At 36.9% G+C, this 23,391-nt stretch overlaps 2 protein-coding genes and 1 pseudogene across 2 annotated transcripts in view; 2 read left to right on the forward strand and 1 right to left on the reverse strand.

The window, feature by feature from the left end:
• Positions 1 to 15,413, forward strand: CUNH3orf49 (chromosome unknown C3orf49 homolog). Its single transcript, XM_054595279.1, has 5 exons — positions 1 to 128; positions 5,228 to 5,520; positions 8,649 to 8,773; positions 14,648 to 14,761; positions 15,216 to 15,413. Exons 1-5 carry the CDS (start codon positions 1 to 3, stop codon positions 15,411 to 15,413), a joined length of 858 nt encoding a protein of 285 aa, XP_054451254.1.
• On the forward strand, positions 10,237 to 13,406 carry LOC129088477 (tRNA (uracil-5-)-methyltransferase homolog A-like; annotated as a pseudogene).
• Positions 15,299 to 23,391, reverse strand: part of THOC7 (THO complex subunit 7) — a 20,895-nt gene continuing 12,802 nt past the window's right edge. Inside the window, exons 3-8 of the mRNA XM_054594859.1 lie at positions 22,681 to 22,808; positions 22,281 to 22,367; positions 20,676 to 20,733; positions 17,640 to 17,706; positions 17,486 to 17,555; positions 15,299 to 16,748 (exon numbers count right to left, since the gene is read on the reverse strand). Coding sequence (XP_054450834.1) covers positions 16,681 to 16,748; positions 17,486 to 17,555; positions 17,640 to 17,706; positions 20,676 to 20,733; positions 22,281 to 22,367; positions 22,681 to 22,808 — 478 coding nt within the window. The 3' untranslated portion in view covers positions 15,299 to 16,680. The remainder of the gene's footprint in view (positions 16,749 to 17,485; positions 17,556 to 17,639; positions 17,707 to 20,675; positions 20,734 to 22,280; positions 22,368 to 22,680; positions 22,809 to 23,391) is intronic.

The following is a 23,391-nucleotide window of genomic DNA, read 5'->3' on the forward strand; positions in this document are numbered from 1 at the left end:
ATGGACAGACCTCAGCTCTATCAACCGGAGCCCTTTAAGTTTGGTTATGGAAGAGTTAGCCAGTACCGAAGAGTTGGGCAGCAACCCAGAAGAAAAAAAGGCTCATTCAAAAGGAAGGGGATGGAAAGGTAGGAAATTGGGACTTGCTTTATTTTCCATTGAGTGAGGCTCTTTGGATTTTGCATTAAACAATATTCACTGTGACATTAGAAGAGGTAGCATCCTTTTAAGCATCTCTTTTTAAACATTGCATTTGGAAATAAAGGCTCTGTGTGCAATGGAAGAGGGCGCTGTGTTTATACATTAGATCAAGAAACTTCACTTTGTCATCTGAAAAGTCTTTATTATAATGAGGAAAACCTTTCCTTTCCCCTGAATTTGAGTTTTAATGCGGCATATGTCCCCAAAGTAAGCACTGGTACTAATTTCAGTCTCAGCATTTTAAACATCACCCAAATTATTTTGAAAATTCAGTAGTTCATTCAAGATGAGTCAGTGTTTTTGTTTCTTTTCCCAGCAATGTTGGCTGCTAAAATAGGTACTTACTATATTTCACCTATGTGTGTGCTCTTTAATGTAACCTGAAAACTGTCTTACACCTGATATTTCTTGACAACGGCAACACCATGAATGCAGACATGAAATATTCCAAATATAATACATTTTAATTTGGAAAGTCAGTTAGATTATTTATTTTCCAATTTCTTCGGCTTCTTTCTTACTAGGGTCATTAGCAATAGCTCAGGCACAGAGAAATGAGTTGTTTTTATGAGGCCAGAAGCATCACAGACTCAAGTTTTGAAATTTCATGGACAAAATGAAATTTGCAGAGATGTTCACTTTTATAAAGAAATAGGAGTTGAAGCGATACAACCGAATAAATTCACTAATAACAAAGAAATTTAAAAACTTAAAAAGGGTAGTATTCTTTGCATAACAGACATAGCAGCCGTTCTATTCTAGGCCCTGAAGCAAAATCACTTTTGTTAATTGCTATAAATAGATTAGGAATAGGGGAAGGAGCGATGGGAATGGAAAACACATTCTAGAGATTTCAGAGACTGCTAAGAGCTGGGTTTTTTTTTTACCTGAGAAGTTGCACGGAAGACCTTCAGTGCTCCCGGACCTCCTAAAATGTTTTTTCATTGTTGCGTGTGTGAGCATGTGTGTATTTACAGTACTAGAAAAAGATGGCTTTATTAAAGGATGCTTAGAGGGGTCTATGGAAGATTGATCCTAGCCCATAAATGACCTTTGGGTGAATTAGAACATGACACTCCTTCCTGAGGATACTGTACTGTCAACTGCTAGAAAGCTATTAGAGTAACTATACACAACTGTAATGACTAAATGTGAATCACACCTCCTAGAAATTGTGAAATGTTAACTGGTTGACCTCTGCTAACCCAGAAGGTCTCCCTTCTTTTGACCTCTACCCTGTGCTCCCTTGTCTTTTACATTTTTCCCACACAGATCTGATACACATGGTACTAAAAGCAATCATTGATTGAATGTTTTGTTAGGTTCCAAGCACATCAGTTATGCCTTTTATTCACACATTCCTGAGAATAGTATGCCTATTATCATATGGGAAAACCGAAGCTTACAGAGTTGAATAACATGCCCAAGATCACACAGCGAGGAAGTATGTTGCTGGGTTGAACTGAGATCATTTACCTCTAGCACTGGGGCTCTTACTGACACACTTTCCATGTATAATGACAGAGGAGCTGGATAGCTTAAGTCCAGTTTTGAACAATGTTTTCCTGAGTATATGTGCTACTGGTGGCACATGAAATATTTTAGGTAGTATACAAAGAACATTTTTTTTAATGGTTGTGAATTTATTTACATCCACATTAGAAATTTGTACAGGGTCTGGCAGAAGCAAGGCCTGCTTGAGTGTCATTGGTAGGGTAATAATATGGGGGTAATAATTTATAGTTTTAATTTAAACATTTCACCTAAAATATATGGTGTGCTAGAATGTGGTATTGTTATGTTACAGAATTACATGCTTATGACTTTGTAATAGAAGATTTAGTAATAAAAAAGGGGTGTTATTTGTGCTGGACCCTGTATTACAGGTATTATCAGGTATTATTACAGATATTACAGGTTATCTCATGCATATAATATGATATAGCATAATATGTAACCTGTGATTTCACTCAAAGAAATGGAGACTTATGGTCACACAAAAACCTATATACAATGGTTATGCAGCTTTATTTATAATAGCCCTGAAGGAAAACAACCCAAATGTCTTCCAATGAGTGAATGTTAAACAAAGTGTGGTACATCCATATCATGAAATGTTACTCAGCAATAAACAGGAACAAATTATTGACATACAAGAACATGGATGAATCTCCAGAGAAATATGTTGAATGAAAAAAGTAAATCCCAAAATATTACATACTGCATGATTTCATTTATATAACATTCTCTAAAAGATGTAAATTTTATACATGAAGAACAACTTAGTGTTTGCCGCGGGTTAAAGAAAATGTGAGGTGAGGGAGAAGTGGTTGTGATAAACATGTTCTGTATTTTGATAGTCTCAATTTCAATACCCTGGTCATGATAATGTGTTATAGTTTCTCAAGAGATTACCATTGGGGGAAACTGGGTAAAGAATAACAGAGTTTCTTTTTTTAAAAAAAATAGACAACATATTTTTTGTTTTTTAATCATTTTTTAATGTTATTCTGTTACGGTTGTCCCAATTTTTTCTCCTTTGTCCTCGTCCACCCATCCCCCCCACCCCATGCCCACCCCGGCACAGTCAATTCCCAGGTTGTAGTTCATGTCCATGGGTCATTCATACATGTTTTTTGTCTAGCTCCTTCCACTTCTTTCCACCATGATTCCTGTCCCTGCTCCTCTCTGGGTACTTTCAGTCTGTTGCATGTTTCCATGCCTGTGGTTCTATTTTGTTCATTAGTGTATGTTGTTCATTAGATTCCTCTTGTAGGTGAAATCATATGGTATTTTCCTTTCATTGACTGGCTTATTTCACTTTGCATAATACTCTCCAGTTCCATCTATGGTGTCACAAAAGGTAGGAGTTCCTTCTTTCTTTCTGCTGCATAGTATTCCATTGTGTCAGTGTACCACAGGTTTTTGATCCACTCACTTACTGATGGACAGGCGGTTTCCAGCATTTCGCTATTGTAAATAGAACTGCTATGAACATAGGAGTTCATAAGTTCTTTTGAATTGGTGATTCCAGACTCTTAGAGTATATTCCTAGCAGCAGAATTTCTGGGTCAAAAAGGCAGTTCCATTTTTAGTTTTTTGAGGAATTTCCATACTGTTTTCCACAGCGGCTGCACCAGTCTACATTCCTACCACCAGTGGACTAGGGTTCCCCTTTTTCCACAATCTCACCAGCACTTGTTGTTTGTTAATGTGTTAATGATGGCCATTCTAACTGGTATGAAGTGCTATCTCATTGAGGTTTTAATTTGTACCTTTCTGATGACTAGTGATGTTGAGCATCTTTTCATATGTCTATAGGCCATCTGTTTGTCCTCCCTGGAGAAGTGTCTTTACAGGTCCTTGGCCCATTTTTTAATTGGATTATTTGTCTTCCTGGTGTTGAGTAATCTATAGATTCAGTGTAATTCCTATTAAAATGCCAATGGCATATTTCACAGATCTACAACAAATATTTCAAAAATTTATATGAAACCAACAAAGCCCCCAAATAGCCTCAGCAATCTTGAGAAAGAAGAACAAAATATGAAGGATCACAATACCCAATATCGAACTATACTACAAGGCCTCTATAATTGAAACAGTCTGGTACTGGCATAAGAACAGATACATAGATCAATGGCACAGAATAGAGAACCCAGAAATAAACCCATGCTTCTATGGTCAATTACTATTTGACAAAGGGGACATGAGCGTACAATGGAGTAAAGACAGTCTCTTCAATAAATGGTGTTGGGAGAACCGGACTGGTACATGCAAAAAAATGAAACTAGACCACCAACTTACACCATATAGCAGAATAAACTCAAAATGGATAAAAGACTTAAATATAAATTGTGATACCATAAAAGTCCTAGAGGAAAACAAAGGCAGGAAAATTTCAGATATCCCACATAGCAATATTTTTGCTGATATATCTCCTAGGGCGAGGGAAATAAAGGAAAAAATAAACAAATTGGACTACATCAAACTAAAAAGCTTCTGCATGGCTAAAGAAACTATCATCAAAATGAAAAGGGAACCAACCATGTAGGAGAACATATTTGTCAACGATACATCGGACAAAGGTTTGATCTCCAAAATATATAAAGAACTTAACATATTATTCCTTACAAATGACAACTTTAATTTTTTTTTAATTCCTGGTATTTTATGGGTATTATTGCTTTTGGATGAGATTAACAAAAAACTGTTCATTGAGGAAGAATATTAGGTAAATTCTAGTATTATGGAATGGGTGATGTTTACTCGCACAGAGGATAACAACACAGACCTTGGGATCAGATTGTTTGGGCGTAAGTTATTTAATCTTTCCAAGTTTTAATTTCCTCTTTGTAAAAGGTAGATGACCATATGAGGGTTAAATTATGTGTTACACATGAAAAAAGCAGAGTATTTAGCACATAGAAATCTATTAAGAAGTTTTATTTATTTTTATTACTAAAATATGCCAAAATGATGAAGATGGTATATGACTGTTTAGAATTTTGGAACTGTGTTTAGAATTATTCTAAATGAATGTTCTCTGTAAATGGATCCTTGGAGACTATATTCTTTATTGGCTATCCTAGCATACTGTTTCATCTCTCACCACCGAAGTCTTAAAATCACCAAATCCAGCAAAAACTATCTCAAGCCATCATTGAAATATGATTGCCAATTTGTCGATATGAGGTAATATATTCTAACAGTCACAAACCAAGATTAAAATCTGCATTTGTACCTGGTCAATTAATTTAACCTCTCTATGTCTCCGTTTATTCATTAATAAAATTAAGATAATAATATAACCTGCCTGCTGTGAGGATTAAATGAGATAGTGGCAGAATGCACTTACTAAAGTTTGGTGACAAGACACCAAGTAGTGGCTTTGGCTTTATTTTCTGTGACTTGATTCTCAGGATTGTACAATTTGTTCATATTTGCAACTTGGATTTTAATGATTTCAATTGTTTATTTTTAACTTTTCAATTTCCTTAATACAAATTATTTTTATTTTGTTTAGATGGCACAGAGCTGTGTCTACCAACTTAGTAAAAGAGAATGTATTGGTCCCCAAAGAGGACTCATCTAGTAGTAGTGACATGGAATTTCATGAAAGCCAGCAAAATCAGAAAAAAAATTTGATGAAGAAAGTGAAGACTTTTGTCGGCAGAATGTTGTCATCCGAGTACAGATGCAAGCCCACAAATGTCAGTGGAGAGGGAACCACACAGAGCCTTCTTCCTAGAATTGTCAAGGAGCTTCCATCACCGAGGTTATTCACCACACCAAGGATCAGAAAGCTCTCACAGAATGGTAATCACAGGCAATATATGGCTAAGGGTTGAGGCCAATAGAAACAATAAAATTAAGATGGATTTTCTTGCTGCTCAATGTAGGGTATCACCTGGGATCTTGTCTGCAATGCAGGCTCCCAGGCCCCACCCAGGTCTACCAAGTCAGTATCTGTATTTTAGAAAGATCCCCAGGTAACTTGTACATACATATATTTTTGAAAGTTTCAAATTAGATTGCATTTGGTACCTTCCAGTCCAATTGATCAGTGGTTTAATCAGTTTAAAACCCCTTTTTATTTAAATATACAGGGTCCAGCATAAATAATGCTCCTTTTTAATTACAAAATCTCTCATTACAAAATCATCAGCATGTGATTCTGTAACATAACAATATCACACTCGAGCACACCATATGACATTTTAGGGGAAATATTCAAATTAAAACTATAAATTATTACCTCCATATTATTACCCTACCAACCACACTCAAGCAGACCTTACTTCTGCCGGACCCTGTATATGCATACATACATATATGTCAGGAAATCAAACTAAAGTGGGATGGCTAATTCCAACAGTCAAGGGTGTGGTGAGAATTCTATGAATAAAATTTATGATTGGTAAGTCATAATGGATATTTTATTCTATTGTATCTACTTCTCTTGTAGTTTGTGAAAGAATGGATATCTGAAGAAAAACATTGTCTTTTTTGCAAGTAGTAATGCTGACTTAGAAGGTCCTATGAGTGATAACTAACAATACCACTAATATTTGCATTCTCCTCTGTAGATTTTACAAATTAATAGATCTTATTTTTTAGAGCAGTTTTTAGATTTACTGGAAAAATTGAGCAGAAAGTATAGAGAATTAGTTCCCATATGGCCCCTCTCCTCACCCCACATTCACAACTGATGATCTATTATTGATATATTATTATTATTATTATTATTATTAACTAAAGTCATAGTTTACATTAGGGTTCACTCTATGCCTTGCACAATTCTATGGGTTTGAAAAACTCATCATGTAGTGTCATGTAACCACCATTACAACATCATACAGGATAGCTTCACCTGCCTAAAGAGCCTCTGTAGCTTCTTAATATCCTTTATAGCACAACATCAGGGAACATATACAGCCTTTCTGCATTTGCAGGGAAGCCAGACATAATTTCACATTTTGCACAGTGATGAGGCTGAAAGCCTAGTGGGTACTTTTCCCACAAAAAATAAAAATGAAAAACCGATGGCTTCAAGTTGGCTGAGTGTCCTTTCAAACAAACTTCTGGAAAAAGCAGTCACCATACAAACATCCAAGCATCTAACAGTTACCTTGGGATGGAGTGACCTGCCTCTTTCTGTTGAAAGTAACAAAAAGAACATGCTTCTATATTGATGAAACAGGGGTTGAAGAGTCCGGCAGGACACAGAAGACCATCTTCCTTTTCCTCATTTGTGTACATTGGCTTATTTTTGTCTTAGTTGGAGTAACAAATCTCTACACTAAGATTTCTCCAGAAAACCTGATCATCCTTCAGGCTTCAGCTCAAGTATTACAACCCTGTCTCACCTACGGCCCAAAAACCATTGCCTTCCCTGCTGACCCTCATAAGTTTCCAATAAATATTTGCTAGGTACATATTACATGTCAGCCACACTTTGGGGACAGAGTAGCAAGTAGAACAGACATGATCCCCACCTCTATGTAGTTACAGCACAGAGCAACATTCTAACATTACACAGTTACATCTGATGCAAAGTAGAACACGAGGTGTTCTGAAAACACATCACACATGCTACTTTAGGGAAGGACACTCCAAAAAGGCCTCCCTAAAGAAGGGATTACTCAGTGGAGATCTCAAGGACACCTAGCATCAAATTAGTAAAGAATGATGAGAACCATGTCCCAGGGAGAGGGGGAGCATATTCAATCCCAATATCAAGAGAGCACCAGACATAATTAAGAAATGAAAGTAATCCAGCCAAGGGTGTTGTAAACCCTGTTAAGAATTTTTTACTTTTCCTAAGGATGATAAGAAATCATCAAATATTTGCAAACTGGGGATTTATATAATCTAATTTGCATCTTTAAAAGATAGCTCAGTCTGCAAAGTGGAGACTGGATTGGAAGAAGGCAGGACAAATGCAGGAAGAACAAAATAAACAGACTCAGACTCATATTCATTCAGGCAAAGGATGGCATTAGCATGAGCTGGTCACAGCAGTGGAGATAGAGGAGCTGGGTAGTGGAGGGTTAGGCAGTGAAGAGAGTCTCTGGGCTGAGCACCTGCTTTGAAAGTGGAGCCCCCATTCATCAACGTTAGGTGTCATGGCTCCACGAGAGGATCCTTATCAACAGACCTTAAGCAGGACAAGATGAGTTTAGGTGCTGTGCACAGCAAATCACTGAAACACAGACCAAACTGCAAATACATTTTCCCACTGTCCCCATGAATCTCTTTAACTACATCAAGGAAAACGTCTCATTTCCTGCCTTTTCCTCTTATTTTAATAAAAAGCAACTTCAAGTTTAGTGCCTTCCGCAGCCAGTAACATGGTTTTGTTTTTACCATATTATTTTTAGTATCTATTTATGATACTGGTTTTCAACTTATGGTAGCATTTTAAAGTTTTCTTTAGAAATACATTTATTTTGTTAAGAATTGAATTGATATAAAAAATACTAAAGAATTCACATAGCTCCTGGATTATGGGCAAAACTGTTAGGATGGTATGTCAACACCTGAGCCTTGAGCCACATTGCTGATGGGTAAATTTAAATTTATTTCAACCAACAACAAATATTGAAGGGATATCTTACACATTAGAGGTTACTTTTTCTAATTTCACAACAGTTAAAGGGAAAAGCAACAGAGGGCAAACTGAAGTCTCCAGGACAGAGAGGTGACCAACGACCTTATTAAGACTGGTCAGTGACCACTGAGATCACAACCGCAAGAAAAGGCAAATGTGTGCAAGAGAAAATGTAAGATACAGAAAAGCAAATCCATGTGTAATTTTTAACCCAAAGGAAAAAACTACTGAGGCAGCATGTGATGCTCTTTTTCAGAATACTTTCTAATAGGAAGAACATGTTTATCATTGTGATCATTACAGGTTCTTTTTTTCCCCCCCTCTTCACTCTAAGCGACTATACAACTTGATGTTGTAGAAGCAGAGACAGAGAAGATAACCCAAGGAAATACACTCCTCCGAGCCAGGAGAACCACCAGACGGTTATCTGTGACATCCCTTCCTTCAGGACTGCGGAAGGTATCGTAAAACACTGAAACAAATTGGCCTCTGAAGATTTACGTGTAGTTAATGTTTAGCATGTTATAAATACCAGCTTCTCTCCTGCCACATGTCCCTCACAAGAAAGGCTTTCAATCTCCTGCTTATGTGTCCTCTCCAGGAATTTAGGGTCCAGAAAACAGGCTAATCAGGTCTGATTCCTCCATTTCTGAGCTCAAATGGTTTCTACTTCAATCTGAGAAGTAGATTGATTCTACTCAAACTGAGCTTCGACTACAATCTCAGTAACAATAAAGCTTAAAGCTCTATATTACTATATTAATGGTTCAAATACCAAGTTAGTATACTAGCATCTGGCCTATCATGCATGCCATGTGGAGAGCATTCACTAGATCAGCACTGCCCAGCAAAACTTTCTTTGAGGATGCAAGTGTTCAATACAGTAGGTGCTAGCCATATGTGACTTTTGAGACTTTGAAATGTTGCCAGTGCAACTGAGGAAGTGAATTTTTTATTTTATTTGACTTTACTTGAAATTAAAACGTAAACGGCCACATATGTAGGTAGTATAAAGAATGCAGCCCTAGACCACCCATGATTGTCCAAACCAGAGCTTATATTTATCTGTAGGTATGTAAATTTGAGCCTAAATTGCTCAGACTGAAATATTGTTATTTTAAATATAAAACATTTACGTAAAGCTGACTATATTCTAGACCCTATTCCAAGTGCTTTAAAAATATCAACTTATTGGCCCCGGACAGGTGGCTCGATTGGTTGGAACATCATCCCATTCACCAAAAGGCTGCAGGTTCAATTCTTAGTCAGGATACATGCCTAGGTTGTGGGTTTGGATGCCCAGTCAGGATGCATATGGGAGACAACCAATCAATGTTTCTCTCACATTGATATTTTTCTCTCTCTCTCCCTTTCTTTCTATCTCTCTAAAAGCAATAAAAATATATCCTTAGGTGAGGATAAAAAAAATATATCAACTTATCAGGTAATTCTTACAACAGTCCTATAAGGTATGACAATGTTATCCTTATTTTAGAGATGGCATAGAGGTTAAGTCATTTGTCCAGATGAGTGACAGAGTCAGGCTTCTAAGCCAGGAAGATCTGGATCTAGAGTCCTTGCTCTTTAATTACTATGCTAAGTACTAATTGTACCATCCAGTATGGTAGTCGATAGCTACATGAGACTATTTGTTAATTAAAATTAAATTAAATTAAAAATTCAGTTTTTTATTGCACTAGCTACATTTCAAGTTCTCAATTAATATGTGGCTAGTGGCAGAACAGATAAAGAACATTTTTATTTTCACAAAAAATTTGATTAAAAAGCACTGCTCTAAAGCATCAGAGTACACCATATTAGTTTTGAATCTTGCCTCTTTCACACAAGGTTCATATTTATTGTATTCCTATTATGTACCGGGCAATTCCTAGGTTTGGAGCTACAAAGGTGATCCTATGGGCATGGTCCTGTTTTGTGGGATTTATAGCTTAATAGAAGATATAGACGTGAAACCATGGCACTGTAGAGTAGTGGAATAAGGATAATCATTTGACTGAATGGAACTGGGGCAGGTGGATACAGAGGAAAAGATGAAATTTGATCCCTATCTCACACCATATGCAAGGCTTAGTTTTTGTTGGGTTATAGATCTCTATGGAAAAGGTAAAACCTTAAAAATTTTTTAAGGACAATAAGAATATCTTCATGATTTCAGTATAGAGAAAGGCTTCTTAGAATACATCACTGACCATAAAGGAAAAGATGGATATGTAATTGAATGCAGGACTAGCTACCTGATGCAATGAAAGCCCAACACAGGAGACAGGTGTTGGAAAGAAAGGAAAGTGGTTTATTTCAGATGCCAGCAATATGGAAGAGGGAGGAGTCTTGTCCCAAGGCCCATCTTGTCATCTCTGGTCAAGCCAGTGATTCTTATGGGAGTTGGTGGGAATTTGGGATGGGGGAGTGAGGATGTGCAGGTGCTGGTGAGAGAGGAAAGTGGGAGTAAGGGGAAGGGCTGTGGACATGCAGGACCCGATATGAATTTTCATGGTCAACACCCCTGGGTTGGCCACCTGGGTTTTTGTCAGCTGAATTCCTGAACCAGGACCTTGAGGTCAGGTTGCTTCTTAGGTTCACACAGGAATTGTCACTGCTGAACTATAAAGTGTACTTAGAAAAGAAACAGAACACGCAAGCTCTAGTTTTGAGGGCAAAACTAGAGCAACAAGCTGGGTTTAATATTTAATAAAATTGATATGGGTAGCTTCATATAAGTATAGTATATTCATTCCCTGTTACAGATACTTTTGGCTATATGAAAATTAAGAATTTCAGTTCATCAAAAAACATTAAATTAGGCACTGCTTCATCTGCTGGCCAATGACAGTGGTGGGGAGATAAGCGGCTGGTGTGGGCCCCTGGCCAGTGGGTGGTACACCCCGTGCCCAACACCTGAACCTGAGCACTGAGAGTTTGAGTCCCACCCCCATATCGCCAAACAGTGCCCCAGGCCCAGGGTGAGGCAGCGGATGCAGCCCTGATGAGGTCCTCAATCCAGGCAGTTGACTGACTGGATGACAAATGATAAGTTCGACAGTGAATGCCAGGGGCAATGTAGAGCTGCAGCCAGGATGGCAGTAGTGCTCTGGGCATCTCTGCAGCCCCAGCCACCCACAGCGGGGAAGAGAGGGCGGGGATGGCTGTGCAGTCAGGGCCTTAGCCTGGGTTCTATACCTCCGTCAGGGATGACTTATTCACTTTGGAGATCAAGTTGGAGCGGCAGAACATGCCTCACATGTGAGCTCCAGTGATGTCTGGCACTTTCTGGACCACTTTGGCCTGCAGCCCCATAAAGGCCAAACTTTTTAGGCAACCCTCTGTGCCTTTGTGACATTCTGAAGCACCTCTGAGTGGGACAAGCCCTTGTGTGTACTGCACTGTGTCCTCTAGAAGGGCTGCCCAAGGCTGAAACCAAGGCCAGGAAAAGGCAGCATGAGGAAGAGGCAGTGTGAGGATGCACGGCAGCGGTAGTGACTCCTCTTTGGACTGCATCCTGTGTTGAGCAGCTTGATCAGAAGTGACTGGAATGTGAACAGGTGCTGAAGAAGCTCGCCAAGGATATTGGGAACACCAACCATGCCCTGCTGCTCTTGCAGAGGCACGGCACAACAAAGCCTTCTGTCCACTGGAGGGGGTCAGGCCATTACCCCCGCAGACTGAGTGTCATAATAAGTTTGAGTTTGATGGGCATCGGGTAGACTGAGAAGACAACACTGTTAGCTGTGGCTAGGAAAGTACAAAGACATATGCTGTGGTGACCTCTTTTGACATCATGCACATCCATGAGACCACAAAGCAGGTAGTAAAGGCCTTCCAGGAGTTGAACCAGTCTACTTCGTACTTGCCATATGACACAGAGACACACTCAGACCACTGGAAGCAGCTGATTGTGTGTACCAACTGCCAGGGGCCAAGCCATTGCCATCGATCACCTCCAACTTCAGAAACTGAATCCTGAGTATCTGGCAGGGCTGAAGGCCTCCTTGGTGCAGCACTTCATAGTGGGGCCAGGTAAGGCCAGTGGGGTGACTTGTCTCTACTTTACGCAGGAGGGACAGCAAGACTCTCAGCCAAAAGGGCCTGCCCCTGGAGTGCATGGCTAGGGACCATTATATCCACAAAGACCTGCTGGGGTTGAACTTCCAGATCTCCCTTCACACCTTCCAGGTGAACAGGCTGACTGCTGAGGTGCTCTATGTAGTCTCCAGGACTGGCCCAGCTGGACACAAGGAGCACAGTGCTGGATGTATCTGAGGCACCAACACCAGCCACCTCGCCCTGGTCTCTAGAAGATGAAGAGAGATGTGGGAACTGAGCTATGCCAGGAGGCTGTGACAGTTGCCTGGGTGAACACCCACAACAATGAGTTGAGCAACGAGTTCTACTGCTGTAGGGTAGAGGACCTGGTGCCTGCCCTGGTGAGCACACTGGCTTCCCAGAAGCTCATTGCCGTCCTATACCACCTGGTACCCACGTGAATCCCAAAGTGATCCTGGGTGTCCACAGACCTTAGAACATCAAGTAGCTCCAGTATGTCTCCTGCAATCCCCAGTCATCCATGGGCAACTTTGTAGATCTCTTCAGTGCCCCATCTAACTGAGTGAAGAGCACCTTCTTCTGGCCAGTCAAGGCAGTGGCCATGGACCTGTACCTGCAGACTCCATATTGCAAGATGCTTATCTTATTTGAGAGGGTAGAGCACCGAATGGCACAGAGACCCCAAAGCCCCCTGAGCCCCAGGACCCTCCAAGCCCAGCACTCACCGGGGCCCCCTGATGATACCCACCAGGAAGCTGAGTCATCCCCTTTCCTAGGCTCTGGAGCAGTGGAAACCAGTCCTAGAACAGAACCCAGTCTGTATCGGGGCAGAAACCAGGTGGCTCTTGAAGTCCTTGCCTCACTCCAAAACTCTCAGAGATGGCAATCAACAGGGCACAAGATCCAGCTGTCCTGTCTAGGGCCAGCCTGTTCCTGTGGGCTGCAGGCTTCTGATCCCGCACACACACACCCATTTTTTTTGCACCAGTTGGCCTGCAAGGGCTCTAGTGAACTGCTGAACAAAAAGTAGAATAAAAATTTATTTTAAAAAATTAAATAAAATGTTCTCTACTGGCTATAGATGGGTTTTCTTTAGTTCTCATATTCTCAAAAATATGTAATTGCCCACATTTAAAGATTAGACTATTTCAAATAAAAATCTGGATTTTCAGCTTTCTTTTGAAAAATAGGAAGATATATAAACTCTAGGCCACCAGGTCCTCATGGCAACAGCAGGAGCTGTGCAGAGGCTGCCCCATTTGCTTGAGACATGTTCTCTCCAGTTCACACCAGCCCCAACTGGTTCTGCTTTACAAAATCTGCCTGACCCTTCTAGGCATTTGACTTTATATTAGTGGTAGTGAACAACCCAGAAGTAACTTAGTCATTACCAAAGGTGGTAAGTACTTAGTAGGCAAAAGTACTGAATTTTATGAGAGAGGAGTCCAACTATACACAGACTGGGGGAGGTTCTGCAAGTGACATTTGAGCTTGGGCAAGCTTGCAGGACAGAGGGGTCGCTCAGCTGACTCATTTGTAAGCTTCTCACCAGGCAAAGGGTAGGAACCAGATACGGTCTTATATCCTACTTTAAGTAGGTCTCACAATCATCCTAATGCTGTTTATTAAGCAGAACAGGAAGAAAGAGTGAACCCAATAAGACCAAAAAAAAAAAAAAAAAAAAAAAAAAAAAAAATTTGCCAGGAGCCATGACCTAGGAATGATTTCTAATAGCAACACTATTAGAACAGGTACTTGTAACCAGCACACCAGGGATAAGAGGAAAAAATCAAGCATGCGGCAGAAAGAACACAGAGCTTTCTTTTTATGTCTGGAGACATGTCTTTCATGAAAATAAGGAAACCTACAGAACAAAAAAAAAGACCAAATTAACAACTGGATCCAGTAATAATGAGCTTTCTGGGGCACTGGTCCACAACAGCTCCACACTCACTGTGCTCAGCAGCTGCACAGGCAATTTCTTCTTCCGCTTATGAATGACCTGCTTTTCTCTTGATACTGTATATTCTTTCAGAACCAGACAATCTCATTTCTCTGCACCCTATAGATCTCTTCAAAGAGAGTTCTGTGCACAAAGGAGATACATGGGATGTGGAGAATAATATGAATATAGACACCAACTCAACATTGTTATGTGGCAAATGTTCAGTTTACAAGAGACTCTCCCAAGGGTGAGAATTCTTATTTAAGCACTGTCACAAAAAAAATGTTGGTGCATCCTAATCTGATGTTTTTGCATTTTTATGATAGGTTCCATATTCCTCAAAAAAGAGACCACACTTTCCAGCACTTAAAAAGAAAAAACACAGCATGGACAACATCCTCCGAAAATCAGATTTGACAGTAGGAAACCTTCAAACGCAGGTAGTGGACAAAAGCTTTACTTTTGTGTTTCAGAAGCATCAGAAGTTCAGGTTTAACTGAATGCACAGCCCTGCTGGACAGCACAAATGTGGGATGAATTTAATGATTACCATTAAGAAATAATGTTAGTGGGGGGCATTTTGAAAGTGGCTGAAGGGTTGCTGAAGGCACCTAGAATGATGATGTTATGTGTCTAACAAATACTAAGTGAATTAAATTAAAATAAAGGCATGCACATAGGCTTCTTTTGAGGAGAAATGAAATTGTCTTTACCACTAAGTGGTAAATATAAATTTTTAAGCTATTTGCTATGACTTGAATTAAAATAATGCTTTGGGACTTACAAAATGTCCACTAATTCCTGAACTCATCTCTCAGGTAAAACTACCATCCCTTAGGTTTTGACAAGGTTTCCTGACACATGGCTTCATTTATTTGTATCTACATGTCATAGGTGGATGACCTCATAGAAACAATGACTGATAAGTCCATGAAGTTACTGGCCCAAAGACACGCTGAGCTTCAACAGTGTGAGTTTCTAGGGGACGAAATTCTTCAGTCTTCTAAGCAATTCCAGAGGATTTCCAGGAGAACCATGAGGAAGTATAAACTGAAAAATGTGTGCTTCCCATGTACCTGCTGCTGCTTCTGACTTTGTTCCTGATTGCATAAAAATTATCTTCCTACGGATTCTTACGTTTTGGTACATAATCCTGAATACATTTCTCTAGTGAATTAATCAATGTGGGATGGGGCATATTTAAGAATATTCTGCCCAACAGTCCTTAAAAAATGCTTTTACAAAAATTGGTTTTTAATCCTGAATCAATATAAGTGACTTTTGCTTCATAATTCTTACTAATAATGAAAAACAGAAATATTTTATTAAGGCATAACAATTCTGCAAAAAACTTTCTCCTACGATTTTCCAGATGAAATTAGAGGATGCATTTAAAGGTATTACAACACTTTTGATGTTAACAACAACTGAGCTAATTTTAAATTTTCACTTTTAAAAAATACGAATTCTTATTAAAATTATAAAAATGTAACATTAAGGTATAATTCACATAAAGTGTCATGTTTCTGAACTAAAAGAAATGAATAAGAATGAAACCTAACAAGTATTAAAAATATAATTCAATATTTAAGAAAAGTATAGGTGATTCAGTCTTAGCTTAATTTTGAAAAAAGTCATAAAATCCTTTATGCAAGACCGTCTTTATAGGCTATTCATCTCAAACTTCCCTTCATTTTATCAACTTTTTTCCATTAAAAATGACTCCTAAAGAACAAAATAGTAGAGAGAAACATGAACAAAACATTTAACAACCACATTGCTCAAGTATTAAGGAGAGAGATCTAGAAAGTAATGCGTATGGATTAACTTTACATTTTATTACCTCTTACACCAATGATTCTTAGTATCATGGAAACTGGCCCACAACAACCATACACCACAAACATTTTGCACACAATTTCACAAGATCACAGCCCTCCTGAAGCCTATTCAAGTACTTCATTTTCAAAAGTGGTAACAATTTATAGAAGCTGACTCATTTTCTTCAGGCACATCCTAGAAACACCACCTTCTCACAATCTTCAACTTATTTTATAAGCAAATCAATGTTAACAGTTAAGAACTACGAGCACAAACATTATCTGACTTGAAAAAGTTGTATTCAACATTTTTGGATGATGTTTCCTACCTTTTAAAAATAAATAAGGTATTTCAATAAAACAAATCTATATACTGAAGTCATTTTCCTTTGTGTGAAGAACTATAAACTGTATATTAACATTTAAAAGCAGAGTAGTTCAGTATCAAAACTTTAAATATCTCAAGAGGACAGCAAATTCTAAACACACTAATCATGTTGCTGATTCAATAGTCTTGGGAATGGTGAGCATTTGCCTGTCTATGGCTTCGGATCTGCTTCCAGACTTGTTTCCTGAGCTTCATCCACCTCTGAGAGCTTTTCATCATCTGCAATTGAGAAAGAAAAATAAATCCTTAGTCCAATTTGCTTAATTTATGTTTAATAAATACATGAAAACATGTTTATCCTTTACTAGCCAATATATTTAAAACAATGACGGCAAAATAACAGCCTAGAACTGTAATTGGCATACACAGGTGTTTAGTTTTAAAAGTTCTGTTTTTGTTGTTCTTGTGTATTAGTTGAATCAAAATGTAAAATTTATGTGATATAGGTTTCACTAAAAAAACCATAAAAATCTAGGCCTTAGGGTTTTCTTGAAAACAATCAGATCAGATAACACAGATATTTCTAGTTGACTATCATCAATACAATGACCAAGTCTCCAGTTGCCCCAAAGCACCCACTGTTCAAGAGAGTGCAGATATGCTTATCACTAATTACTTCACTCACTTATTATGGTCTGCCTGGTTCCTGAATTGTTACTTTATACTATAGCAAAAACTATAATAAACCAAGAAATTTCCAAATATATCATCCTTGAATTTCTCTTAATATAAATTACTGAATGTGTTTAAATCATTATTACAAATCCAGACTTTTATGCATACATTCAGAAAGTTGAACAACATAAGTATCTTGTAACATTATCTTATAAGTATCTTATATTGCTGTTCTAAAATTGAAGGTGTATTCTCTCTTAAAGATGTATATTTTAGAAAGTGTGTTCCTGGATCACTTAAAAATCTTCATAAACATTTGTTATGAAACTATCTTTACTTACTTTCCAGTGTTTGCTGAAGTTCATGGATGGTACTAAGAAGGACATGAAACTGTTTCCGTCTCAATTCCAGCTGTATTAACAAGAAAAAAAATTAATTTACATTGATCTATAAACACACATATCATGAAGTCTATAAAATTATATGTGCAGATACCTTGTCTTCAACACTTTCTTTAATGTGTGAAAGATGCTCTAATTCTTTGCCCAGAGCCTCTAGTGCCCTGAAAAACAATAAAACTGTTATATTTTGCTAATTGGGGTAACAGAGTTCACAATACCTAACTTTTTAGATACTAAGTAGTATTTTAAAAATAAAAAAGGATGAATTATAACACTAATGAGACTTTTATTTTTTAAATATATTCTCTTGATTATGCTATTACAGTTGTCCCATCTTTTCCCCCTTTCCCTCCTCTACCTGGTACCTCCCACTATTCCCTCTAGCAACTCCCCCCTCCCCTTTTTCCATGTCCATGGGTCATGCATATAAGTTTTTTGGTTACTCCATTTCCTACACTGCTCTTAACATCCCGCTGTCTATTCTGTACCCACCAATTTGTACTTCTTAATCCCTGCACCTTTTCCTCTATTCTCCCCCTTTCCCCTCCCAACTGATAACCCTCCAAATGATCTCCGTATCTATGATTCTGTTTCTGTTCTGCTTGTTTGCTTAGTTTGGTTTTTTAGATTCAATTGTTGATAGTTGTGAATTTATTGCCATTTTAATGTTCATAGTTTTGATCTTCTTTTTCTTAAATAAGTCAGTCCCTTTAACATTTCATATAATAATGGCTGGGTGATGATGCGCTACTTCAGCTTTTTCTTGTCTAGGAAGCACTTTATCTGCCCTTCCATTGTAAATGACAGCTTTGCTGGATAGAGTAATCTAGGATGTAGCTCCTTGCTTTTCATCACTTTGAATATTTATCAGTTCCTCCTAGCCTGCAAAGTTTCTTTTGAGAAATCAGCTGACAATCTAATGGGAACTCCTTTGTAGGTAATTAACTTAATTAACTTCTTTTCTCTTGCAGCTTTGAAGATTCTCTCTTTATTTTTAACCTTTGGCATTTTAATTATGATTTATCTTGGTGTGGTCTTCTTTGGGTCCATTTTGTTTGGCACATTTTGTGCTTCCTGGACATGTATATCTATTTCTTTCACCAAAGTAGGAAAGCTTTTTTCTTTCATTATATTTGCAAATAGGTTTCCAATTTCTTGCTCTTCTTCTTCTCCTTCTGGCACGCCTATGATTTGAATATTCGTACATTTGAAGTTGTCCCCGAGGCTCCTTAGCCTATCCTTGCTTTTTTGGATTTTTTTCTCCGTGCTGTTCTGTTTTTTTTCCTCCTTAAGTTCCAAATCATTGATCTGATTCTTCATTTCATCCCCTCCACTGTTGGTTCCCTGTAAATTTTTCTTTATTTCACTTAGTGTAACCTTCATTTCATTGAAGTACCCAATGAGTTCCTTGAGCATCCTAATAACCAGTGTTTTGAACTCTGCATCTGATAGATTGCTAATCTCCATTTTGTTTAGTTCTCTTTCTGGAGTTTTGAACTTTCATTTGGGTCATGTTTTGTCTCCTCATTTTGGCAGCCTCCCTGTGTTTGTTTCTATGTATTAGGTACAGCTGCTTTGACTCCCTGTCTTAGTAGTGTGGCCCATTGTAGAAAAGTGTACCCATAAGTTGGATGGTGTAGAACTCCAGGTAATCATAAGGGCGGATCAGCCTTAGTGAGCCAGGTTGATGGAGTCTCCAACAAGGTGTCCCTGCGCTGTGGCTCTGTGTGGGGGAGGGCTCGTAAAGGGGATAATGTCACTGCCTGGCCTCTGGAGTTTCATCTGGTAAGAAGTTGTCCCCTGGCACTCACCCTCATGCCAGACACTTGAGTTTCTCTCTCTATGACACTGGTGCCCTGCCAGCTGCTGTCCCAGTGCTGGAGCCTAGAGGGAGTGAGTATGCATAGGTCCTAATTCTGTGTGGGCCGTTTAAGAGGAGACTCCTGGGAATCCCACAGTTTCTTCCACCACCCCAACCCCCATTGTTTTTTACAGCCAAAAGTTATAGGGACTTATCTTCCTGGCACTGGAACCTTGGGCTGAGTGGTCTGATGTGGGGCTGGGATTCCGCACTCCCAAGGTATCCCTCCCAATTTTACCTACCACACATGCATGTGGGACTGCTGGTTCCAAGTCTTTACAACTCTGCATGTCTCTACTCCTCCTACCTGTCTGGATGAACTGACTTATTTAATTCTTTGGTTGTCGGATTTCCATATAGCTTGATTTTTCTGACAATTCTAGGTGATAGTTGTTTTGTAGTTTAGTTGTAATTTTTGCTGTGGTTGTGCAAGGGAGGAACTGTGTTTACCTACACCTCCATCTTGCTATGATAAGCCTTTTAAAGCTAATATGATTTCTTCTTACTTTTAAATATGTACTTATTTTCTTTAAAATTAAATTTCTATACAATCTTTACAGTATAGGAAAACTATAGATAATAGAATATCAAACCTCAAGAATTGGTATGTTTAACAACATTTTACCATATTTCTTTTTTTCTTTTTGGTAAAAGAAATAAAATATTACAGGTTAATTGCTGATTAATTTGAAATACACTTTTAACCTTACCCCAAATCCTCTATCTCAAGCCATTTTTCTTCCTTTACCTCCCACTCAGGCAATCACTGTATTATTCCAATCTTTTTGAATGTATATATTTGTATCTCTAAATAATGTACAGTGTAACTATATAATATTTTGGGGTCCTACAACTTTTATAAATGATTATAATTCTATATATACTTTAGAAGCTTAGGAATAACTTAACATTTATTTTATATATGTATATATAGATATATGTCTTCTCTTTTTCTTTTCTCTGATTATGTTTTTGAGATTTCTATTTAAAATGTGTCTATATACTTTATTCTTTTTAACTCATATTTAGTATTATACTATGAGTAGACCACATTCTAGTTATCATTTTCATATTGATGAAAATTTATTTTAGAACTATAGCAGTAAGGCAGGAGGAATAAAATCTAATCAGCAGTATTAGAATACATCATATTGACTATCTGATCCCTCCTTTTGGAGTATATTATGGATTCCTGTAAAAATGGATTGGCTAGTATATAAACATTTATATATAAACATTAGTTACTTTCAAGTAAAGCTCTAAACATACTTTAATGTCTCATGTCTGTCTGGATGATGTTGAATCACTTTTGCCAAAGCATCATATTCTGAAAGATATAAAAATATTTACTAAATTAAGTTCTTTTTTGAATATCAAAACAAAATGTGTAATATCACAAGTGTCTCCTAATCACTTTTCTGTTACATAAAGAGATGAAAACATTGCAGGATGTAAAGAGTATTGACAGTTTCATTTGAGTCAGCTACAACTGTAATGATACATGACTTAAGAGTGTTCCAAACGAGGACTTCAGCTCCCACTTTGTTTTTCATTTACCTATTCATGGTCAGAATATACAAAAGGCCAGCAGAAGCATAAGTGATCTTATGTCATTGATTGTCAAATGGACTGATTCTAAAGAGGACTGTATTTACTATTGGCCCAGTCAATAAAAGATCAGCAAGGTAAATACATCATACCATTAATTTTAGATCTTTGACAACAGCAAATTATACTTCTCACTCATTCTCAAGGTAATCATTTCAGAAACTTGGAAATGATTTAAAATTCAGGAACCTCATTTCTGTTCCACTGAGACTTCCAGGATAAGCTATGCACCTCCTACTAACCTTTCTCTTGAAATGATAAGTTGCAGCATTCATTTAAAAGCCTCATTAGTCAACAAAAAGAATGTAAAACATTTTAACAGAATTTAGAATTGATATTAATTATTAAACAAGTTGGTATATCTTGCTGTAAATTCTCCAGTGAATTTACAAAACATCTTTTAAAAATAAGGAGTTTAACATCATTTTAATTAGTTCATTAAAAAGTAAAACTCATTGTTTTAGAAATTAGCATATTAATTCAATAAGTGTGATTTTTAATAAAAATTTTTTAGATTACAAAATAATACATGCTTAGTGAAAAAAAAGGAAAAAAGAAAAAAAAGAAAAAAATTTAAGCCATAAAAGACTGCAACCACCAAATAACCATTAACATTTTCCATTTCCTTTTAGTTTTTCATATATGTCACAATTCTGATTATACATTATAGTTTTGTCTTTCTTTCAATTTACATATAGGAGGAACAATGCCTCTGCCATTACAAATTATTTTGAAATAGTTTCTATGGATTGCAATAATGACATACCCTAATTTATAAACAAAAGAGATCAAAACAAAACTTAAACTTCCTCTTATTATTTAGGCAGCTTGTAAATGTATGCCTCCTTTTTACAAAATGAGCTTAAATTCTTTTCTTTTTTTAAAGTAGTTCCATTAAACAAACAAACAGCAAACAGAAATGTAAATCTAGTATACTTATGTAAATAGCCTTTCCTAAATAACCGTAATATTATTTAGGCAAAGGGTTCTGAAGACAGAAGACAAATAAACAAACAAAAACCTGAATACTGAAGAAATACTTGCATAATCAATTCAATCCAGTAAAAAAAAAATGTTTTTTCAGCATAGCTTTCCTTCTCTGCTATTTTAAAGAATGTAATTTTAAAGAATTCAACTTGGCTCCTAATTCTTCTTTATAATTCAGGTTAATTCTAGCTGAAGAGTCTACCTCACAACATTAAAAAGAGCATGAAAATACTTGTCAATAATAAAGTATGTGCATACTAAATCCCACAAAACCCTTACCTTGGCGATTTTTTCGTATTCGTTTTGCTTGAAGAATTTGCTTTTTACACTCAGCAATTTTTTCATGTGCTCCAGCAATGCTACATTCTATATAAAAAGGTTTTTTAAAGATAGTCATAACAACATGTATAATTTCCATCCATTTTCAATTTTAAAATGTTTTTAAATTAAGTTCCTTTGCTAATAAAATCAATGCTGATGTTTAAAAAAATAGCTGTAACTTAAAGTACTGTATCATATTAAAATACATTTCTGTAACTAATTTTACTATATTTTTACTATTAATATTGTTATTATTTTACCTCTTATCAAAGAAAAATGTTAGCAGGTATTATTTCCTTTAGGCCATAAAAATTAAAATTACAGATAAAGAAATATTAATTACTTTAAGTTTCTTTACCTATTTCTTTGTAAATTTTTTCATAATTTTCCATTTCTCTGAGATTCATATCATATACCAGCAAAGTTTTGCCCATTGAAAATTCACACTGGGATAGTGTACTCAGCATACGTTGGTACTGGCTGTATCTAATTAAAAAAAAAGGAAAGTTTAAAGATTTTTGTGGATTACCGAAGTTGAAATATTTACAGTGCGGACAAAGATTTGCAAATTACATAAAGTTCTGAGAGAATCCTTTGCTTTAAAATAATTTAGAATATCTGTCCCTTATGTTTTCTTTTTCCAAATGTACTATATTTGAATTCATAAACTACTTTAGTTACAAATGCAAACATGGAACTGTTGTTCCTATAAGTTTAATCCATATAGCTACTTGCTTGAATTTTTGTTTTTAAATACTTTTAAAAATACTTTGACCAGATTTTTTTAATCTTCACAATTCTCACAATTTTTTCACTCTATATAATTATGTGAAAAGCTAATTCAAATGAAAAATTTTCTAATTTAAAAAGTTATTAAGTATATGTAAAACTTTGCAGCACCCTATTAGCTTACTAAAAAAAGAACATTTCATTTAGATATTTAAACACTTATCTGCTAAAAGTGACCAAATAATGGTCTGGATTTAATCTTCACTTCTTCTTACCACTATGCCTTCTGCACATTTTAATAAACATTTACTAGGCCTCTCCAGTGAGAATATTAAGGCCA

Source organism: Pteronotus mesoamericanus, unplaced genomic scaffold (genome assembly GCF_021234165.1).
Source record: "Pteronotus mesoamericanus isolate MK-2021 breed Mesoamerican mustached bat unplaced genomic scaffold, CSHL_Meso_final scaffold_54, whole genome shotgun sequence".
Classification (NCBI taxonomy): domain Eukaryota; kingdom Metazoa; phylum Chordata; class Mammalia; order Chiroptera; family Mormoopidae; genus Pteronotus; species Pteronotus mesoamericanus.